This window comes from Chiloscyllium plagiosum, chromosome 4 (genome assembly GCF_004010195.1).
Source record: "Chiloscyllium plagiosum isolate BGI_BamShark_2017 chromosome 4, ASM401019v2, whole genome shotgun sequence".
Classification (NCBI taxonomy): domain Eukaryota; kingdom Metazoa; phylum Chordata; class Chondrichthyes; order Orectolobiformes; family Hemiscylliidae; genus Chiloscyllium; species Chiloscyllium plagiosum.
In genome coordinates this window covers 35,764,027-35,788,020 of record NC_057713.1, presented here as the reverse complement: position 1 = coordinate 35,788,020, position 23,994 = coordinate 35,764,027, and the positions used below count along the sequence as shown (strand labels likewise).

The window sequence follows — 23,994 nt, the reverse complement described above, 5'->3', positions numbered from 1 at the left end:
TCTTGCATGTGACTATGAAAGTCCCTAAGTTATTATATTCCTCCATAGTAAGCTATCAGAGGGTCTGAAACAATTGTCAGTGACAGAGACAATTAAGAAACTCATTATTTTCTTTCAGACTGTGACAGCTGTAATGCTACAGCCATCTTAATCTAAAGTCAAGATGCACAGAACAGTTTTCATCATATAAGATCTCAACTGCAGTAGTGAACTGCAACAACATAGCATATTGAGTCAGGATCTTATAGTCAGTGAGATCCCTGATAATCAAACATGACTCAGTAGGGCATGAGGAAAGGCAGACCCCTCATAGGTGGATGCAACGTGGGCCATAGCAAAGCTGTTAATAACTTGTTGTGTAACTAGAGGTGCAAATGTCAACACAGCTTGGATGGTAACAAAGGTGGACAGTCTGACAAATCCCTCAGTCATCAATATCTTTCAGTTGATTTTGAGGGTTCAGGAAATTTGGAGAACAGATTGTTTTTCATTGCTCACTACAAAATATGAAATAACTCAGGAAACCAAACAAGAAAAGGAACACTGTTCATTGCTGAACACTAAAATAGAGTCACTACTCATGGCATACATAGGCTGGTCTCAGTCGAGGCAGACAAATCTGCAGACGCATCCCTAGGTCTGCCTTAATTTTCTTGAAGTGCTCTTACGCACAACTGATTTTTTTTTCCCATTACCACATCACCATAATTTTTTTCTTGTTATTAAATATTAACTACCATCAACAGTGAAGCACTTTGAAGCCAATTAGATATTTACATGTAAAGTCCATTACAGGCAATTGGATCTGCTTTATAAAGAGTTCAAGTGATGAGTTGCAGTTAGGCAGGCCATTACCGGTTACCAAGGGAATGCATACTCAACAATCTCCATGACGAGGTTAATTAGTGACTATCCATGGGCCTTGTAGGGGTTAACACAGACAGTGTGTTTAAGGTTCACCTTATAGAAAAGGCCCTGACAACTTCAAGCTGTGGAGCTGAAGATTTGCTTCAGACCTAACAGTGCCCTTACCCAAATGCCACCAGTTCAACAACTTGTATCTGTCTGACAAAGTGTAAAATTGACCAGGTGCTCACACAAAGCAAGATAAGTCAATTTGTACAATTACTGCCCTATCATTTTACTCTTTTAATCATCAAAATATAATGGAAGCTGTCAATAGCCCTATCAGGCAGCACTTAATCAGCAAATAACTTCCTTACTTAAGCTGAGTTTGGGCTTTGTCAAGACTATTCAACTCCAGTTCTCATTACAGTCAGTTTCTTAGGCCCAACTATCTTAAGCTGCTCCACCATGACCCTCCTTCCATCATTAGATGAGAAGTGGTGACATTCATTGCTCAATGTACAATGTCCAGAAAGCAAAAGATAAAGCAAGGAGCCTGGAACCAGAAATAGGAGAAAATAGGGAACAAAATAATGACCTGGAAAGGAGTAGTAGTAGGTTTTACACATGTCAGTTTGCCAGCACACTAAAAATCATATATCTTGCTGAAGTGGTTAAAAGAACATAGCTTATAACCACACAAATCGCTAACCTTTCAATCAATTAATGCCATCACTGAGATTTAAGACAGAGTTTTAAAGTGAGGGACAGAAACTTAAGGAATTAAAAATATTACTTATTACTAAGAGAGAAGTAAGTGAAAATTGTTTTCAAATTAGAATTCCACCATCTTTTACGGATTTAATGTTTCGAGTTTAATATGACTCTTCTTTAGAACTGGTAATTTGCATCAGTCTTCACTGTGGAGGAGAGAAGTAACATTCGAGTAAAAGCTGTAATTCAGTGGAATGAAAAGGAAGGAGGAACTCAAAGACATTGTAATTGCCTGGGAAATGGTGGAGCTACATGCTGACAAGTCTCTGAGTCATAGAGTCATATACTCAAGACTCATAGAGATGTACGGCACGGAAACAGACCCTTCAGTCCAACTCGTCCATGCCGACCAGATATCCTAACCAATCTAGTCCCATTTGTCAGCCCATATTCCTCTAAACCCTTTCTATTCATATACCCATCCAGATGCCTTTTAAATGCTGTAATTGTACCAGCCTCCACCACTTCCTCTGGCAGCTCATTCCATACATGCACCACGCTCTGTGTGAAAATGTTGCCCCTTAGGTCCCTTTTGTATCTTTGTCCTCTCACCTTAAATCTATGCCTGCTAGTTTTGTTCTTCCCTAACCTGGGGAAAAAAATATTGGCTAGTCACCCTATCCATGCCCCTTATTTACTAAACCTCTATAAGATCACCCCTCAGCTTCTGATGCTTCAGGGAAAATAGTCCCACCCTTTTCAGCCTCTCCCTATAATTTAAACTGTCTAACTCCGGCAACATCCTTGTAGTCATAGGGAAAATATTAGAAGCTATAATAGGTATTATAGAAGGGCTTTTAGAAAAATGCAAGATCATCAGGTTGCGTTAAGATAGTTTGTTGAAAGGGAAATCTTGTTTAATCAATTTATTGGAGTTCTTTGAAGAAGTAATGTGTGCTATGAATAAAGTGGAGATGGCAGTGTAGTGTATTGTCACTGGTCTGGAAATCCAGATGCCAGTGCTGTGTGAATAGGAGATTAAGCCACATCACAAAATGACTGGAGGTGAAACACAAGCAATAATTCTGGAATTTAATGCTTATCTCTGTAATGGTGACCACAAACGTATAATTGATTGATAGAAAAACCCATCACCTTCACTAAAGTATATTAGGAAAGGAAATCTGTTTGCCATCCTTATCCTGTCTGGCCTACATGTGACTTTAAACCCAGTCCCAATGTGGTTGACTCTTAATCATCCTCTGAAATGCCCAAGCTAGCCATTCAGTTCAAGGGGACAGATGTTGGATTTGCTTGCATTGTCCACATACCATGAATTGTTTTAAAGAAGTAATGGAACACACATAGAGATATCAGAAATGTGACAGAAATTTCAACAAGGGATCAAGGCAGGAACGTCGTCCTCTCTTCTCTCAGGAGGGAAGACAAGTATGAAAGGGTACATCAGGGATAAATCCAAGAAGTAAATATTTTTATGTCACTGTTCATGGCCCAGAGGGAGCAGTAATAGCTACTCCCAACCACCAAGAATACCTCTTAACACAGCCTACAATCTGACTTCCCTACCCCAGTCTCCAATTCCTGACGCATTCTCTTCCCCAGAATCTCTAACAACCATATTTGATCTTTGACTCCTCACCCTCATCCAGTTTGGCTGAATGCCATGTACTGATAAAGGGAGGTCATTTCCAGTATAACAAAAATTTGCCCACAAAACAGTTGAAAGGTATAATCTAAGAGGGAATTTTTTGCAAAATGTTATAGACACACATGTCAATTCAAAGAAGCTTTCTAAAAGTGCAATTTTATATTGCATTTTGACTTGACCACCTTCTCTATCAGCCCCTCCCCCTACCCACAACAGCATTCCAAAACTTGTCCCTATCTTATGTGATGTCAATGAGCTGATGACTTAGGTAGGATTAAGGGGGGGGGGGGGGGGGGGGGCAATAAATGCGAAACCATCATTTAAGCTGCTTAACATTGAATTTTAGTTTTAAAAGGTCAGTGCGTAGGTGATATAAAATAGTTACTATTTTCTTTATGTGTTGAAATGCTTTTTTCTCTCTCTCTTCATCTCCAGTAATTTCCAGTAGGTTCTGAGCCATGGGGGATGAGGAGATTGCTGCTCTGGTTGTGGATAATGGGTCTGGGATGTGTAAGGCTGGGTTTGCAGGGGATGATTCTCCTAGAGCAGTGTTCCCTTCCATCGTGGGGAAGCTTCGACATGAGGTCAGTGTTTAATAGACTTCTTTTTTAACTCAGCTTATTTTTATGAAAGGCCTTCAATTTACTAACAGGTATCATCTTGTAAGCTCTTCAAGAAAGCAAACTGCATGCTAAACAATAGATGTAGAGACTCTATCAAAATCTCAATGGTTTTGTTTCTCTGGACCTCTTTTCCCTCTTTTTCTCTCTCCATCTTTTGTGCTGAAGTATTTCATGTTTATGAATAAACACTGAAGGAAGTATAATATTCAAAAATTAGAAGCTCATCATTAATGTTGAGCCAAAAGAAATATTAGGAGGTGTATGTAAGATATTTGTCAAAAATATGGGTGAGTAGTGAAAAGGATTGAGATAATTGGTGCCTCAAAGAGAAAGTTGCCAATGTTGGGACAAAGAAAATGTAAAATGTCTTGGAGAGATTTAAAATAGATAAAATATTGGAACTGTCAAATCTGTCAAAGAACTGCCAAGTATCACTTTCAAAGCTGTTAAGAAACTTTGGGAAAAGATTTGCTAACCCATGCTAGGGCCACAAAAGCAAAATTGCCCAAATTGTACCAGAACACCCAGAATTCCCAAGCAGCTCACAAGCCGAATCAGACAGCACACAGACAAGGGAATATACTTTAAGCTCCCACGGACAATGACAGAGCACCACAGATATCTCAAAGCCCCAAGGGCAGTTTCACAACCCAGCAATACCAAAGCCACACAAAGAGCAGGACAGAAAAGCTCCAGCAAGGACATGCTCCAGGAACAGGACAATGGAAGCACCTCACCACTTCAGAAGAGACATTAACACCTACCTGTGAAGAGGAATGGAACCATAGATACTGTCAGGATGTTGCATTATATGAAGGAACACGACATTCATCCGATATTTGTTTTCCAATTTGCATCCTAGTAACTAAATTACTCTATTTCCAGATACATTGTAGTTTCCCATTTCTTAATCAGTGTCATTGTGCAGCATTACTATAAAACTCATCCTCAGCTCTGGGAAGAGAAATCTGATCTACCTGTACAGACTGTCAGTTCTGTGTCAGCTGGTCTGTTTTCTCTTCCAGCGATATCGCTTGCAATAAACTGTTTGTCAATTTCACTTTGAGATGTGTTTTGTGATCTCTAACCTATTGGGCAAATTTCTCTGACAGTTTGATGTTAGTTGGCAGGCCCTTTTTTCTTCTCTCTCAACAGGGTAAGCGAACCTCACATTTTAAATTTAACCCAGTTGGTACCTGGCAGCCAGCCCTGCCCAGGGGTCAGACCAGAGAAAGGCTGGGTGACTGTGCAGGGTGGCCACAATTCTGATCTGCGGCGAATTGACTTCAGCTACTGCAATTTGGAAATTGAGTAGTGACCCAGGCGTGTGGAAGTGGGCACTGGCCTCCTAAATTGCTGCCAGGACCCGGCCTGTGGAGGTAATCTGGCAAGCGACTAAATTAATTCTCAAATTTAACTAATTGGCAGCCGGCTGCAGTTTGGAATGTGAGTAGTAACTCTGGCTTGTGAAGGTGAGTACTTGGCTCCTAAATTGTTAACTGACTTTTAAGCTGCCATGTCTGGGCCTGTGGAGGTCATCTGGTGGGAAAGTAAGTTAACAGGCAGCTGGCAATTCGGTACTAAATAGTGTGGACTGGGCTTGTGGAAGTCGTCATTAATTACCTGAAATTTTGCAACAAACCTTAATTTGGTCCACGCGTGATTCACCTTGAGTCAGAACTTCTGTCACGAACCTGTTCTAGCCAGGAGAAAGACGGTTGGGTAGAGAAAACCCTTCCTGAAGAAGGGTTTATGCCCGAAACGTCGATTCTCCTGTTCCTTGGATGCTGCCTGACCTGCTGCGCTTTTCCAGCAACACATTTTCAGCTCTGATCTCCAGCATCTGCAGTCCTCATTTTCTCTCTTAGAGAAGGTTAGGCACAATACGTGGGGAGATCGCTCATCAAATTCTTGCTTTACTACTGTTAGATCCACAGCTCGAACAACATTGACTTGGACACAGCTGTGTTGTACTGTCCTGTGGTTTCTAAGTGTTTGTTTTGGGCGTGTCTACTTGTTCTGTGCTTACTGAGTGCTGCTTTGTCAATTTCACTTCTCCCACCATAAAATATTTATATTCTATCTCAGAAGAGATTGGTTGAAGGAATTGCAATCTACTTTCTTTTAAGCAAAACATCATCAACATTAACTATACCATCATAGTTTCTAAGATTTTCCCATGGTAGATATTAGCTGAGTTGGCATAGAGAGGAGCAGGGCAAATACTGGTTGCTGGGGGCATGTGTTGGTATGAGTTGACACTGAGTCGAGATACAAGCTAAAAATCAGCAAGGAGCTGGATATAGGGGATAGGTGGGCCCTATATTTCTCTTTCCCCGTAGCCCTGTATTATTTTTCTTTTCATTCGGCTATTTACTGAATTCATTTTTGAATCTTCCTAATTAATTGCTGTTACCTTTCATTTGGACAGTACATTCCAGGTTACAATCATTGATGTTTAAAAGAAAATAGTTCCCACATGTCATGTCTGTGCTAACTATTCTAAATAGGTTTCCTCTCATTAGAATGAGTTTCTCCCTGTCAATGTTTTAAAAAACTCCTCACAATTTTGAGCATCTCTATTAAATCTGCCCAACCACATTAACCTTCTCTGTTCCAAGCAAAACATAGAAAGCACTCTAGTTTTTCTTGCTCCTCTGCATAACTAAAGTCTTCATCCTTGGCATTATTTTAGTAAATCTCATTTGTACCATCTCCAATAATGTGAAATCAATCCTCAAATGTGAATCTCAGAATTGGACACAATACTCCTACTGAAGCTTAATCAATAATTATACAATGTTATGGCTTAATGTCTTCTGCTCTTGTCTGTTATGTTTTATGTCTCATTGATATGAAAATATGGCACCAGTTCCTTTATCAAAACAGAAGATTTAAAGTGTCTGGAGTCATGAGATTTCAGATTACTTTTAGTTTTTGAGAAATCACATCTTATCTTGACTAACAATACATAGAAGCAAGAAGTCACCAGACACACACGATCAGACGTCGAACAATTGAATAATTAAATACTGCAATCACTATTTTTAAAGCCTGAAATCTTGTTCTGTTCGTTTTAAAACATCTTTCCTTATTCATTCAAAGATTTGTGTTTGTGTGCTCGTAGTGCTCTGTTCCTGCACTAATGTACCAATAGCTTATACGATCCCTCCTCATTTTCATGATCAAAATGAATCCCTTCTTTGTTTCGCATCTGTCTGTATGCTTCATCAGTGTCTTTGTATCCTCCTGAAACCCATCACTTTCCACTTCATTGTTCTTTACATTATTGCTCTCCCAGTCTGTATTTGGTTTGTTATAACTGCTGCTATAACTATTCAATGATGATTGTACCTCTGTAATTTCCTTGTGGATTTGTTGCTCTACATCTTTTCCGCAAATGGTGGTCGAGAGGCTCCTCTCAGCAAGTAATTGCACCCTTTTTGTTCTTTAGTTCTAGACAGTGCACTTCTATTCAAAGAGACCATTGTGGCCTCTGTTTTATTTTGCTTTTGCTGCTGGTGACTAAAAGTAACTGGTTTTAAGGGTTTGAAGGGTTTCCTGTATGTGATGAACTCATATTGAATAATGGTGAGATACTGACCTACAGAGGACATTGGGTAAACAGTAACAATGACTTAGAGGGTTGTAGCATGGAATGTGGCGAAGGACAGGTAAGCTGTGTGTCTCGGTGTTTACGGGGTTCAAACAGTGATAGATATAGGAATATGTACTTGGAGGTGTAAGGAACTGTTAGCTTGCTACATATGTGAAATGGGAAGTGTTGATCTGTGGCTGTTGTGCCAATATACTGATAGTGAAGGGCAGCTCCTGACTGCCAATTCTTGACAGGGTGCATGGCTGGGGTCAAAAATGGTACCAGCACCAGGCATCCCATGATTTCTGGGTCAATGGCAAATACTTCTGCTTATGGCCAGTGAGAGAATTGGCCTGCTAATTGACAAACAGGATGCCATAGAGGCAAATTTGGGATGGCAGTGTGAACAAACACATTACTTCTCATGAAGGGTAACACAGTGAAAATGGTACTTAGCTGATTTCTGGTAAAATTCAGCACCAAATTTCAACCCATTCCGCAACACCGTCATTTTACAGTGATTGAAGTCCACCTCTGTGCCAAATCTTTGCATTTGATTTAACTGATTCTCCACAATGCTATCTTGTGGATGGAGGAGTCTACTCCAAAATTCACTCCCAAACTGAGAGCTTAGACTTTCTCAACTTCTAATAACCTGTTTATTTGTAACCTTACCGTCTTGACCTGGAAGTTACAAAAACCAACCTTTTCTACTGAGATGAGTTAATCCATTATTTGGGCTCTTTCTAGGAAAGAGATTGTACTTTCTCCTGACACCAGCCAGGTCACCTCCAAAATACCCTAATAAGATTCAATCTCTAGGTTTCTTAAACTAAAACATTGATTTTATCCTAAACCAAAAAAAAGTGGTCTTCAATGTTCACCTTACCAATCGTAAACAAGCACCACGTTAATAATTTTCCATAATGCTCCAGAGTTACCTTGAACTTCCAATGCATACTTGATCAGGTCACTATTTTGGAATAACTGTCTGCCTAAGTGTTTGTTTTTACAGATACCCTTCACAAAAGTAACCAACACCTCATATCACTATAGGACTATCTATAGCAAAAGAACTGCAGTGGTTCAGGCAAACGGCCCACCATCACCTTCTCAAGGGCAGCCAGGGATGGGCAATAAATGTTGGCTCAGCCAGCGATGCCCAAATCTCACGAATGAATGAAAATAATCCACCCTTCATCACACTTTCCACAAAATATTATACATGTATCCATAAGAGGCAATTTTACAATTTCCCATAAAAAACTTTTAATACTATTTTACTACTAAATTAACAGTAATAATATGATCACATTAAACATACAATGAACTACATGGCAGCCATATTTTACTTAAAACTGTTTGGATCATAGCAGTTGGTATCAGCTATAATGTTATTTCTTCCAAGAACTTTAATTATTTTTAATTCAAACACCTAGAGGATGAAACTCCATCAAAACAACTGAAGGATCTTGTCTCGAAATTCTCCAAAAATAAAACAAAGAATTGTAGCCTGTATAAAATAACAGTTTCTTTAGTGTGTTAGTGATGTAGACTTCAAACTGATGAGACAATGTAGCTTTCTTTACCATTGAATGCGTACATTCAATTTCTTCAAAACAACGAACAGACCATTCAATCACCATTTTGCCATCTTGTTGTAAAACAGCACCCACACTGATGTTGCTGGTGTCACAACCTGTTTAGAAGTCTTTTTATAATTTGCTACTGCTAAAACCGTGTGGTTTCCAGCACAGGTTTCAACTGTCAAAAAAATTCTGTTTTTGCAACTATTCAAGTTCACATTCTTTCTTTAATAAATTTGTCGATGAAGCAGAGGGGTATTGTGAAAAGATTTGCAAGGATGTTGCCAGTTTTGGAGAATTTGAGCTATAGGGAGAGGCTGTTATCCTTGGAGTGTCAGAGGCTGAGGGGTGACCTTATAGAGGTTTACAAAATCATGAGGGGCATGGATTGGATAAATAGACAAGATCTTTTCCCTGGAGTAGGGGAGTCCAGAACTAGAGGGCATAGGTTTAGGGTGAGAGGGGAAAGGTTTGAAAGGGACCTAAGGGGCAACATTTTCATGCAGAGGATAGTGTGTGTTTGGAATGAGCTGCCAGACGAAGTGGTAGAGGCTGGTACAATTACAACATTTAAAAGGCATCTGGATGGGTGTATGAATAGGAAGAGTTTGGGGGTATATGGGCCAAGAGCTGACAAATGGGATTAGATTAGGTTAGGATATCTGATCGACATGGACGAGTTGGAGCGAAGGGTCTGTTTCCGTGTTGTACATCTCTATGACTCTAAGCCATATCTTGTGGGAGCTTGGAACAAATGTCCAATAAAATCCACACATGGCAATATATTGCAAATGTTCACATTTTGTCCTAGGCATGAGAACACCCAAAATAGTTTTTATTTTTACCTCTCTAGGTCCTAAATGGTGTAGTATCACTATGTAAGCCAAATAAGTCATTTTTACCCAGATTTATAACCAAACTAGCTCTTTGTAGATGATTAAATAGTTCGTTCAAGTGATCTAAATGTTCTTTCCAGGTAGTGGCTGAACACAACCAAATTGTCAATGTAAACAATGCAATTACATAGCCCCTCAATGACTTTATTGTTTAATCATTGGAATGTTGATGGTGTATTTTTCATGACAAGCAGCATGATTTTTGCATTGAAAATTCCATCCAGGTTACAAATGCTAATATTTCTCTCAATCAATGGAACGTGCTAATATCCTTTCAGTGAGTCAATTATAGAATCATAGAATTCCTCCAGTGTAGAAACAGGCCTTTCAGTCCAACAAGTCCACACTGCTCCTTCAAAGAATGAACCACCCAGACCCATTCCACTTCCCTACTACACTACATTTATTCCTGACTAATGTGCCCTACGCATCCCTGAACACTATGGACAACTTAGCATGGCCAATTCACCTAACCTGCACATCTTTGGACTGTAGGAGGAAACCACAGCAAACCCACACAGACATGGGCAGAACATGCAAACTCCACACAGACAGTTATCCAAGGCTGGAATCAAACCCAGGTCCTTGGTGCTGTGAGGTAGCAGTGTTAACCACTGAGCCATCATGCCACCCTTTGAAATGATGAATCATACAAAGGCTTTCAATGCAGTCCTCCAATCTTGAAATTGGATCTGAGTCTACTTTTGATATATTGTTGATTTTGTGATAATCATTGCAATAACTTTGTGACCATCAGATTTTGGCACCATTACAATAGGTCAGCTCCATCTATGACTCAGTTTAGTAATCTAAATTGTTTATAGAAACTTAGTCTCTTCTTCACTTGGGCTAATTTCTCTGGGTTGAGATTGTAAAAATCTTGTTTTATACCTAACACATCCCTTACATGAATATAATAAACAACCAAAGATGTTTTTCTGAACTATTTACACAAATTGATTTATGATTCTGTAATAGCTACTTTGATAACTTTCTGGAAGTTAAATTATCATGCTACCTAATGTTTTAAATGTTTTGTATTATTATTCAATCTGATTATAGAGGATTAACTGGTCATTTTTCAAATTATGATTAATTCTCCAATTGTACTGATACTATTTTCATTTCACTCCCTATTTCATTCACATACCACATATACACTTTTGTCTAGACTATCATCCCTGTCATGATGTCTCTTTAATATATTAACATGATATACTTGCTGATTTTTCCTCCTCTATCAAGTTTTCACATCATTATTTTTTCATTTTTAAAAATTCTTTCTAATATGGGTTGTGGCTTTGCTAGGCCGGCATATTCCCCCCATCCCTAATTGTTCTTAAAATGTGGTACTTGAGCTGCCTTCTTGAATTGATACACTGCAATCACTGTAGATTTAGGGAAGGAATTCAGGATTTCAGCCCAGCAATACTGAAAGAACAGTGAGCTATTTTCAGATCAGAATGATGAGTGGCTTGGATGGTAACTTGCAGGTAGTGGTATTCTCATATCTGTTGCTCTTGTCCTTCTTGGTGGCAGTGGTCATTAGTTTGGAAGGTGCATCAGTGGTGCAGGAAGTGAATGTTTGAGGAAATGGTGTCAATCAAGCGGGCTGCTTTGTCTTGGATGGTGTCAAGCTTCTTGAATATTGTTGGAGCTGCACTCACTCAGGCAAATGCAGAATACTCCATTACACTCTTGACTTGTGGCTTGTGGATAGTAGACATGCTTTGGGGAGTTACGAGGTGAGCTAATCACTGCACGATGCATAGCCTCAGAACTGCTCTTGTATCAGCAATATTTGTATGATTAGTCTAGTTCAGTTTTTGCTTAATGGTATCCCTGACGATTTTGATGGTGAGAGATTCAGTGATGATAATACCATTAAAAATCAATGAACGATTGCTAGATTCTTTTCTATTGGAAATAGTCATTCCCTGGCACTTGTGTATTACAAATGTTACTTGCCACTTGGTAATCTTAACTTGGATAATGTCTAAGTCCATCTGGACCACTTCAGTATCTAAGGAATAATGAATGGTGTTGAACATTGTACAATGGTTAACAAATATCCCTACTTCAGACCTCATGATGGAGACAGGTCATTGATGAAGCAGTTGAAAATGGTTGGGCCCAGGACATTACCCTGAGTAACTCCTGCAGAGATGTTCTGGAGCTAAGATGATTGATTGCCAACATTTCATAAGGTTAGTTATGGCTCCAAGCACGGGACAATTTTCCTTCTGATTTCTATTGGCTTTAATGTTGATAGGGTTCCTTGATGCCACACCTAGTCAAATGGGGCCTTGATGTCAAGGACAGTCACTCTTACCTCCCCTCTTCAGTTCAGTTCAGTTCTTTTATCCGTATTTGAACCATGGGCTGAAGGCTGACATTTGTGATGCTGGTGACCTCCAGCCAGATTATTTCAAATGCTTCAGCCTTGCATTTTGTACTGATATTCTGGGCTCCTTTATCATTGAAGATGGGCATATTTGAGGAACTGCTTGCTCCAGACTGTTGTTTATTTGTCCACAATTATTCAGAACTGGATGTGACAGGATTGCAGAGCTTACAGTTGATCTGTTAGTTATGGAATTGCTTAGTCATGTCTAACACTTGATGCTTATACTGTTTTGCATACAAGTAGCTCTGTGTTGTAGCTTCACTGATAACATTTCATTTTCAAAGAGACCTTATACTCCTCCTGACAGACCCTTCCACAATTTTCATTAAACCAGGGTTGATCCCCTGACTTTGTGGTAACAACAGAATAGGGGATAAGATATGCTAAGAAATTGCAGTACAATTCTACACCTGCTGGTAGCTTCATGGATGCCAATCTTGAGATGCTAAATCTTCTGGAAATTTATTCTATTTCATACTTTGGTAGTGCTAAACACAACATGATAGAGGGTATCCTCAATATGAAGATGGGACTTTTCCCGACTGAGGTAACTTATTCTCTTAATTAGAAAAACTCCTTTCTCAGAGAGAGGACATACTAGCATTTGACCCCAGTCAGGTCTCCTTCAACTGCCTTAAAACTAGCTTTGAATCTTGGAGTTTCTTAAGTTAAATCAATTCCTGAACCCAAACCAAGCTAATTGCCTTCGATGTTTACCGTACCTACCATAAATCTCCTCAGTATGAAAAATCTTCCAATGATAGTTGAGAGGTTCCTTGCTTCCTAGGCAATTCCTGGATTAGATCATTGTTGAAGGACTGTCTGATTTAGTGTTGTGGATGAAATGAATTATGCAGTGGGTGACTTGCTCGTAGCGGTCCAATTTAAGGGAACAATGAATCACGCCACACAAACCTTGAGTTATTGACTGTTTATTCCTGAGCTCACGGGGAGACACAAGTCGACCTAATGGTCACAAGTCTCTCCAACTTGTTGTGTGATTATATAGGTTACAATTATTTAACAATAACAAACTGTTAATTGCAGTGTAATGAGTAAGTAGGTACTTTGCCCAGTCACTAGCCCCAGTCACGTAGTGTCTGGACAGTTCTAGTTAGTAGCTGATAAGCAAGTGTTCGTATTACGATAGGATCTTATAAAGAAGAACGTTGCCATGCTGGGAAAGAGTTTCACTGCCATGTGTTAATACAACTGCAAGGTCAACCACCTCACTGAGCCTGGGAATGTACAAGCTTAACAAGCAGACACTAATATGAAATTTAAAATGGTTTCCAGGCTTTTAATATGTGACAAGATGGCTGCTTTGGTTATAACAAATCTCCCACGCTTAGTTTTCCACAAAAGTAACCAACAGCCTTAAGCCTCTTAATTAAGACCCAGTCTGTAAATGTTATATATATGTCAATCAGACACACTTCACAAGTGACACTATTCTTTGCAACAAAGGTTACAAGTCGAAATAACTGTGTTGTCTGATCATTCCCAGGGTTTGGGATATCTTCTCTGGGCTCAAGAATAACTTAGAGTGGGAAAGGGAGGATCCGTGGTCATGGTCAACATTTGTACCAGTGACATAGATAGGATGAAGAAGGAAGTTCTGCTGAAAGAGTATGAGGATTAGGTGCTAAATTAAAAAGCACAATCTCAAAGATAATAAAAAATCTTTGGATTACTACCTAAATCATATACAAATTCACATGGAATGTATAAAATTTAAAAAGTGAATGCGTGGATCAAGAAATGGGATCTGGTTTGTGTGGCACTGCCCCAGTATTGCCCCAGAATGGTCTACACCTGAACCTTGCTGGGACTGGTATTCTCATGAGCCACATAACTAGGGAAGTAGAGAGTGAACATAGAACAGAGAACATAGAACGTTACAGTGCAGTACAGGCCCTTCGGCCCTCGATGTTGCGCTGACCTGTGAAAATAATCTGATGCCCATCTAACCTATTATTATCCATATGTATGTCCAATGCCCATTTAGATGCCCTTAACATCGGCAAGTTTACTACTGTTGCAGGTAGGCCGTTCCACACCCCTACTACTCACTGAGTGAAGAAACTACCCCTAATATCTGTCCTAAATCTATCACCCTCAATTTAAAACTATACCCCTCATGCTAGCCTTCACCATCCAATGAAAAAGGCTCTCACCGTCCACCCTATCTAACCCTCTGATTATCTTATATGTCTTAATTATGTCACATCTCGACCTTCTTCTCTCCAACGAAAACAGCCTCAGTTCCCTCAGCCTTTCCTTATAAGACCTTTCTTCCATACCAGGCAACATCCTAGTAAATCCCCTCTGAACCTTTTCCAAAGCTTCCAGAACTGCATTCAATACTCCAGGTGTGGCCTTACCAGTGTCTTGTACAGCTAAAGCATGACCTCATGGCTCCGAAACGCAATCCCCCCACCAATAAACACCAACACACCATATGCTGTCTTAACAACCCAATCAATGTAGATGGCACCTTTCAGAGATTTATGCACCTGGACACTAAGATCTCTCTGGCCATCTACACTGCCATAAGTTTTACCATTAGCCCAGTACTTTGCATTCCTGTTACTTTTTCTGAAGTGAACTACCTCACACTTTTCCGCATTAAACTCCATTTGCCACTTTTCACCCCAGCTCTGCATCTTATCTATGTCTCTCTGTAACCCACAAGATCCTTCGGCATTATCCACAACTCTGCCTACCTTAGTGTCATCTGCAAATTTATTAACCCATCCTTCTCTGCCCACATCCAGATGATTTATAAAAATGACAAACAGGAGTGGTCCTAAAACTGATCTTTGGTAACTGGTAACTGAGCTCCAGGATGAACATTTCCTATCAACCACCACCCTCTGTCTTTTTCCAACTAGCCAACTTCTGATCGAAACCGCTAAATCACCTTCAATCCCAAAACTTTGCATTTTGTGCAATAGCCTTCTGTGTGGAACCTTATCAAATGCCTTACTGAAGTCCAAATTTTCCACATCAACCATTTTACCTTCACCCACTTATCTTGTCACCTTCTCAAAGAACTCAATAAGGTTAGTGAGGCACGACCTACCCTTCACAAAACTGTGTTGATTATCCCTAATCAAATTTTTCCCTTCCAGATGATTATAAATCTTATCTCTTATAACCTTTTCCAACATCTTACCCAGAACTGAAGTAAGGCTCACTGGCCTATAATTACCAGGGTTATCCAGACTCCCTTTCTTAAATAAGGAAACAACATATGCTATCCTCCAGTTTTCTGGCACTATTCCTGTCGATAATGATTAGATGACTTACAGTGTGGAAACAGGCCCTTCGGCCCAACAAGTCCACACCGCCCCGCCGAAGCACAACCTACCCATACCCTTACGTTTACCCCTTACCTAACACTACAGACAATTTAGCATGGCCAATTCACCTAACCTGCACATCTTGGGACTGTGGGAGGAAACCGGAGCACCCGGTGAAATAAAGATCGAAGCCAAAGACTCCGCAATCTCCTCCCTGGTATCCCAGAGAACCTTAGGATAAATCCCATCCAGCCCAGGCATCTTAACTATCTTCAGATCTTCCAAAATTGCTAAAATGCCCTCTTTGTCAACCTCAATCCCATCTAATTTTGTTGCCTGTATCTCCATATTCTCACTAACATTGCCCTTTTTCAAAGTGAGTACTGATGAAAAGTATTCATTAAGTGCTTCCCCTATGTCCTCAGATTCCACGCACAACTTTCCACTACTATCTTTGATTGGCCCTAGTCTTATTATAGTCATTCTTTTATTCCTGATATGCCTATAGAAGGCTTTAGGGTTTTCCTTGTTCCCTATCTGCCAACAACTTCTCATGTCCCATCCTGGCTCTTCTTAGCCCTCTTCTTAGATCGTTTCAGGCTAACTTAAAGCTCTCAAGCCCTCTAACGGAGCCTTCACACCTTATCCTTACATAAGCCTTCTTCTTCCTCTTGACAAGAGCTTCAACTTCTTTAGTAAACCATAGCTCCCTCTCTCGACGACTATCTCCCTGTCTGACGTGTACATACTTATCAAGGATCTGCAGTAGCTGGTCTTTGAATAAGCTCCACATTTCAATTGTGCCCTATGCCCTGCAGTTTCCTTCCCCATCCTATGCATCGTAAGTCTTGCCTAATCGCATCATAATTGCCTTTCCCCCAGTTATACCTCTCTCCTTGCGGTATAGACTTATCATTCCCCATTGCTATTGTAAACACAACTGAATTATGGCCACTATTGCCAAAGTGCTCACCTACCTCCAAATTTAACACCTGGCCGAGTTCATTTTCCAGTATCAAATCCAATATGGCATCTCCCCTTGTTGGCCCGTCTACATACTGTGTCAGAAAACTGAGGCATGAAGGCTAAGGGCTATGAAGAGCCAGGAGGGGACATGAGACATTGTTGGCTGATAGGATCAAGGAAAACCCTAAGTGCTCAGACTTAACAAGAGGGATGAGTGATCAAGCTCAGGTAAATGTAACAATTCAAGAGAAAGAATTAAGGTAGGGAGCAAATTATTAATATGGACCATGAGGTTAAAAGAATTTCAGGAAGAATTAAAGTGCAAAATATGTTAAGAATATACCAGCAGGAATATACTAGATGTTACAAAAAAACCTAAAGACTATGCCTCTGAAGATGCATTGCATTCATAATGCAGATTGAAGAAAATAAATATAATCTGATAGCCATTCCAGAGATGTGGTTGCAGGATAAAAAGTGTTGGGTCTGAATGTTGATTCCATTTGACATATTATTGTCACATGTACTGAGACAGTGAAAAGTATTGTTTTGTGTGCTATCTTGACAAATTGTACCTTTCTAAAGTAATTGAATCAGATTATAGAACAGAATGCAGAATATAGTGTTACAGCTACAGGGAAGGTGCAGAGAAAGAGATATGAGAGGTCTGATTACAACGGGAAAGAAGCTATTTTTGAATCTGTTGGTACATGTTTTTAAACTTTAGTATCTTTCGCTTGACGGAAGAGAGTAGAATCAGGATGGAAGGGGTCTTTGATCCTGTTATCTGCCTTCCCAAGACAGCAGGAAGTATATATGAAGTCAACCTCAGGAAGTCTGGTTTTCAGGATGGACTGGGCTGTGTTTACAACTCTCTAATTTCTTGTGGTCTTGAACAGAGTGGTTGCCATACTATGATGCATCATGATGGGATGCTTTCTACTGTGCATCTATAAAAATTGTTAAGAGTCATTGTGGCCATGCTGAATTTCCTTAGTTTTCTGAGGAAGTAGAGGCATTGGTATGATTTCTTGAATGTAGCCCTATTGAATGGTATATAACATTCAAGAAGAATAGGAAGCCAGATAATGGTGGAGGCATAGCACTGTTAATCAAACTCAGCATTGGTCCAATAGCTAGAGATGGCCTTGGTTCAGGAGATCAGGATGTGGAATTGATGTGGGTGGAGATAAGTTATGGTAGGGGAAGGGAACTATTAATAAGGTTATCTACAGACCTCTGAACATAAACACAATATGGGAAAGAAGTATAAAAGATATGTTGGGTGCTTGTGACAAAGACATGGTAATAAATATGGATGACTTTAATTGACATTAAAAATTGGAAAAATTAGATTTATAATATTAGCCTCAATGAGGAGTTTGTGAAATGCTTTTGAGATAGTTTCTTAAAGAAGCATGATATGGAACTGACCAGATACGGACTCAAAGTAGTTGTAAGTAGCAGTGAGCATAATATGATTAAACTTTAGAGCTAGTTGAGAGGGCGAAGAGTACATCAAAATCTTGTAGTTTAAATTTATATAAAGGAAACTCTATGCACATGAGAGCTGAGCATGAGAAGAAGCCAGTTAGAAATGTAAAAATGGATAGCATGAGTTTCTATCGGTATCAAAAAAAAGAAAGAGAAAGCAAAGTGAGTGTTGGTCTTCTAGAAGATGAGACTAGAGAGTAAATAAATAAAAAGGAAATGTGGATGCAATGAATAATTATTTTGCTTCTTCACTGCTGACAATACAAATACATTCTCACAATGCCTATAAACAAGAGGTTGAAGGAAGAGGAGTACATTGTGAAATTATAATCCTTAGGGAAACTAAGTAAACCAATGACAGGCTGGTTGATAAATGTCTTGGTCCTCATGGACATACTGTGATTCTTGGGTCTTGCAAGAGGTAGCTAATGAGATATTGGATGCCTTGTCAATTTTCTGAAATTTGCTAGGTTATGGAAAGGTTTAATCAGATTGAAAAGCAATAAGTATAAACCCTCAATTCAAGAAGAGAGGAAGGCATAAAACAGGAGATGATGGCTTGTCCGTCAAGGGGAAGGTATTAAAATTGATAATTAAACAGGTTATAACTGGGCTCAGTTAAAAACTCAAGGTAATCAGATAGCCACAGTATGGTATTGTGAAAGAGAAATGATATTTAACCAATTTATTGGAATTCTTTGAAGGAGCATAATGGGTTGTAGATAGAGGAGATCGATGTACAGAGTTTCAGAAGATATTTGGAAAGGTTTCACATAAATTTTTTTTGCCCAAAGTGTATGGGGTAACATACTAATATGGATTGTTTTTCTGCTTGGCTGAAAGTGGTGAGTGGGGATCGGTGCTGAGCCTATAATATTTTACAATATATATTAATTCATTAGATGATGTGGTGTAAAATTATGTCCCAATACATGTGTGAATCATTATGCAACACATGTATTGGGCCAAGCAGTGGAATGTGGTGAAAGGGTTAAAATTGTGTCCCAATACATGTGTGAATCTAACCGAAAATGGAAGGTGAGTCTGCTCCGGGGTTACGTTTAACCGCCGAGCGTGGGTTGTTGGCAACCGCTCTACGAGAACTGACGGCTCCCAGTTTTGGTAACATGTAGAGTGAGTATAAGCCAGACCCGTTGTAAGTACGAGACCTGGTTGTGGGGACACTGCGGGGAATAAAACACTTATATTCTAGCAGACTCGCCTCTTGGCTGTTTGTTCTGTGTCAGACTACTTTCCTGCGAGCCTGGTCCTTGACCTTGAGAATTTTTTAAAACAGATGAGAGGATTGAAGTGATAGTGGGTAGATTTGCAGTTGGCACAAAGCTAGGAAGGAAGGTGCATAGTATATATGACGTAACAAGGATGCAGAGCATGGCCTTACCCAATTTGGCTCATTTGGAAAACTAGGTGCACAGCAGTGTGGTTGTCACTTAACTTATCCTGAAGTGGATTTGCAAACTTCTCAGTTGTAACAAACTGTTAGAACAAAAAAAAACTACCTGAGCTGCAGGTATTCAGAAAGAACTTGCAATGCCACACTCCCAGGGCAACTAGGGTAATAAGTGATAAATCCCGGCCTTGCTGGCAATCCCCACACTTCATAAAAGTTCCCTTCCTCCAAGTTTACACAGGTATTGAGATTTTTGTCCCATAGGGTGATGGTGATGCAATGTAAAGTTACTAGATTAGTGATCCAGAATGCCATTTGGTTCATTAATGTTCTTTAGAGAAGAAAGTCTGTTGTCCTTACTTGGCCTGTTTTTCCAGATCAACAGCAATGGGTTTGATTCTAAACTGCCCCTTAGCAATTAGAAAAGTGAAATAAATTCTGGCCTAGTCAGCCATATTACATGAATGAATAATTTTAAAAATGACTTGTTATGTTGAATCAATAAAAAATGTAGGTGATTAGTAAAAACTTCAAAGTTTGCTCCATGGCCAGAAAATGTCCCAGTTATTAACTCATCTCAGAAAAAGTGCCCCAGATGGTGGAATCCCCATTCTGGGGGAGTGAGTATGCGATGGTTAGGTGCACTGCCCCAAACACTGACCTGAAGTGACTACAGGAGTTATCAAGTGCTTCAAATGACCACCCTCTTTCTCTGGGACTTCATTGTTTTTTAAAAGTTAGGCTCTCCAGACATTAACATCACAAACTCTGACCTCTGCCCAGTCCCCATACTCATATTTGTAAGCTCACGAGTATTCTAACAACTTAGTGCCAGCTCACGGTTCCCTACCCTTCCTCTTGGCTCCTTGTATCCCTATTCTACTTCATGCTGTGGTCCGCTATGCTTTGCCAATAAACCTTCAATGCCAACTCATCCAATACCCACAATGAGTAGACCTCAGGAACCATGCTGAGATAAAATAAAATTATATATATCCATTACAGATTCTACTCCAGAAAAAAAAAACTTCCAGAAAATGGTATTCAACGAATTTAAGTCCCTTCAGGTTTTTAATTCTTATAAAAAACATATATATTTATAATCCCATTTCAAAGGCAGTTAATCCCTTAATGATGTCTTTGAGCTTCCATTCAAAGTGTTAATTTCCATATTTATAGTGATAGGCTGTGGAAGCATTAATCATGACAAAATGATAACACTTAGCGTTATGTCAATAAACAGCGACTGAGTGAGTGCTCATGGTGCAGTGTTAGTGTCCCTACCTCTGACCCAGGACACCTGGATTTAAGTCCCATCTGTTCCATGTGTTATGTAATAACATTTCTGAACAGGTTCATTAGTAAATACTGAAATAGATCCTGAAACTGCTTGAATAGGTTTGCAACACTTATTCAACAGACAGGAATTTACCCAATTTTCGAAGGCCTTAACTTTAAATAATTTACAGATTGGCAGTTCTACAGATATTATCTGTTCTTAATGAGGATCGATGGTTTCTCTAACTTACAGTGGTCGGGATAGGTGTTAGTTTAGGATTTCCAGACCTGAAGTCACTCCACGATTGTTGTTACGCTATGGAGTCTCCATGACTCTGAAATTTAGGTCTAATGTCACTGAGTAACAAATTCTTAATAGAGTCCTGATTATTGCTTTATAATAGTCTGTATATAAATCAGTTTGTGGCTTTGATTTTACTGGCTGACTAAGACCAGATGTTTACTTCATGTTACTATAATTCTTTGTTTCCAAAGTATACCTTTTTCTACCTTTTTCTTTACAGGGAGTGATGGTTGGAATGGGTCAGAAGGAGTGTTATGTTGGTGATGAAGCCCAGAACAAGAGAGGGATTCTGACCCTGAAGTATCCAATTGAGCATGGGATTGTGACCAGTTGGAATGACATGGAGAAGATCTGGCATCACACTTTCTACAATGAGCTGCAAGTTGCCCCAGAGGAACATCCTGTCCTCCTCACAGAGGCACCTCTCAATCCCAAAGCTAATCGGGAGAAGATGACTCAGATTATGTTTGAGACCTTTAACACACCGGCTATGCATATCTACATTCAGGCTGTCCTGTCCTTGTATGCTTCTGGCCGCACTACAGGTATTGTAATGGACTCTGGTGATGGTGTTACTCACACTGTACCTATTTATGAGGGATATGCCTTGCCCCATGCCATTCTGCAACTAGACCTGGCTGGCAGAGACCTGACTGACTACCTGATAAAGATTCTGACTGAACGTGGGTACTCATTCACAACCACAGCTGAAAGGGAGATTGTCCGTGACATCAAAGAGAATCTATGCTACATGGCTCTTGACTTTGAGTCTGAGATGGCTGTAGCTGCGTCCTCTTCAACTCTAGAGAAAAGCTATGAGCTACCAGATGGTCAAGTCATCACCATTGGCAATGAACGTTTCAGATGTCCAGAGGCTCTCTTCCAACCTTCCTTTCTAGGAATGGAAACAACTGGAATCCATGAGACCACCTTCAACAGCATTATGAAATGTGACATAGACATCAGGAAGGATCTGTATGCCAATACAGTCTTGTCTGGTGGATCCACCATGTACCCAGGTATTGCTGATCGAATGCAAAAAGAAATCACAGCCTTGGCTCCAAGCACAATGAAGATTAAAATCATTGCTCCACCTGAAAGGAAGTATTCAGTGTGGATTGGTGGCTCAATCCTGGCTTCTCTCTCTACCTTTCAACAAATGTGGATCATCAAACAGCGATATGATGAATCAGGGCCCTCTATAGTCCATCGCAAGTGCTTCTAATCAGTTTCCCTAAGTGGACTTGATCTGGCTTAAGGCATTATTACAAGCAAAATGATCCCTTATACAGTTTCATTAATCACTTGTATACCTTTATGAATCAGTAATCCTCATTATTCTAAGTGATGTTGAATTCCAAATAAGACATTCCTCTCGAGTTTGTTCCAAATAGTATTCTAATTTGCATGCTGGGGGCCTACCAATTGTTCAGAGGCTCCTTTCTGTGCTCAATTACAAAATTAAAAGCAAATTAATTTTCCAGTTCAAAATCTTAATTGCTGTCATATTTCTGAAATGTTCAAGTATTTCCCATGCGTTTCCTTTATGTGCTTCATCTTACCTGCTTAGCTTTGACCTTCACATGTTCGTGAGTCTCATGTCCTGTAGCAGTCTCTGTGCAAACACCTCAATGTGTACCATTTCAACAAATTTGAGATGATTCGTCTCTTGAAGGAGACTCAATGACACACGGTCTCTCATGCCCTGTTGGCAGGGTTGATGTAAGGCTCTTGAAAGGTGAACCTGTTGCTGCCCATCCCTTATCTTTGCTCCTTCTGCCATTTGTTATCTTATCCATTCTGATCAATTCTTTGGGCGGATTCCCACTGGCCCCATCTCCCTACTTAACATGCTCATCTGTTCTGTTGAAATCCAACTGTTGAATTCTTGCAGCATTTCTGAATTATGTAGTCACAAAGATCACAAGGTTACAAAGCCACAAATAGAAACAGGAGGAGAAATTAAATAATAAAGATAAGGAAGTTAAAAAAATCAATTATCAGACACTATGTTTTATCAAATGGTTCAGAAAAAAGACAAGAACAGATGGAGGACAAAGTAGATATTTTTAGCTCAGAGAAATTGACTGAATTACAACAGAAAGTTGAAAATCTAAAGCAGTTATATCAAAAAGCATACACAGAAGAAGAATCCGAGTGTATTCCAGAATGTTACAATGTTAAAAATGAAGCTGCGATGAGGAAATGGGGACCGTCACATATACAGACGAGAGGAAAATGGGCAGAACTTCATCAAGTGATATTACCAGTGGATTATAGAAAGGAGGTGTTGTGGATAGCACATGAATGATCAAGTAGGAGGTAATTTGGGAGGAAGGACAATTCAAGCCAAAATAGGTAATTTGGGAGGAAGGACAATTCAAGCCAAAATAGAAAAACAGTTTTATTGGTCTGGGCTCCATAAAGATGTGGTTGAGTTTGCCAGAGAATTGGGCATAGAAATGGCAGATGGAGTTCAATCCAGACAAATGTGAGGTGATGCGTTTTGGAAGATGCAATTTCAGAGCGAACTATAGAGTAAATGGAAAAATCCTGCATAGAAATGGCAGATGGAGTTCAATCCAGACAAATGCGAGGTGATGCATTTTGGAAGATGCAATTTCAGAGCGAACTATACAGTAAATGGAAAAATCCTGGGGAAAATTGATGTGCAGTGAGATCTGAGTGTTCAGGTCCCTGAAGGTGGCAATGCAGGTCAGTAGAGGGGTCAAGAAGGCATTCGGCATGCTTTCCTTCATCGGATATGATATTGAGTACAAGAGCTGGCAGATCATGTTACAGTTGTATAAGACTTTGGTTCGGTTAATTGGAAATCCTCAGGCAGTGATAAACTATCCTTAATACCCATTCTTGAATTTGAGGAACAAAGAACATTA

The 23,994-nt window shown here is 39.7% G+C and overlaps 1 protein-coding gene across 1 annotated transcript; it reads left to right on the top strand.

Annotated features, from left to right (window-relative positions):
• The first annotated feature begins 3,687 nt into the window (after positions 1–3,687).
• On the top strand, positions 3,688–22,337 carry LOC122548949 (actin, cytoplasmic type 5-like). The gene is made up of 2 exons (XM_043687959.1): positions 3,688–3,813; positions 21,318–22,337. Exons 1-2 carry the CDS (start codon positions 3,688–3,690, stop codon positions 22,320–22,322), a joined length of 1,131 nt encoding a protein of 376 aa, XP_043543894.1. The 3' UTR covers positions 22,323–22,337.
• The last annotated feature ends 1,657 nt before the right edge of the window (positions 22,338–23,994 follow it).

Coding starts and splice junctions, on each gene's coding strand:
- LOC122548949 (XM_043687959.1), top strand. CDS start 3,688: ATGGGGGATGAGGAGATTGCTGCTCTGGTTGTGGATAATGGGTCTGGG. Junction 3,814..21,317: donor TGGGGAAGCTTCGACATGAG/GTCAGTGTTTAA, acceptor TTTTCTTTACAG/GGAGTGATGGTTGGAATGGG.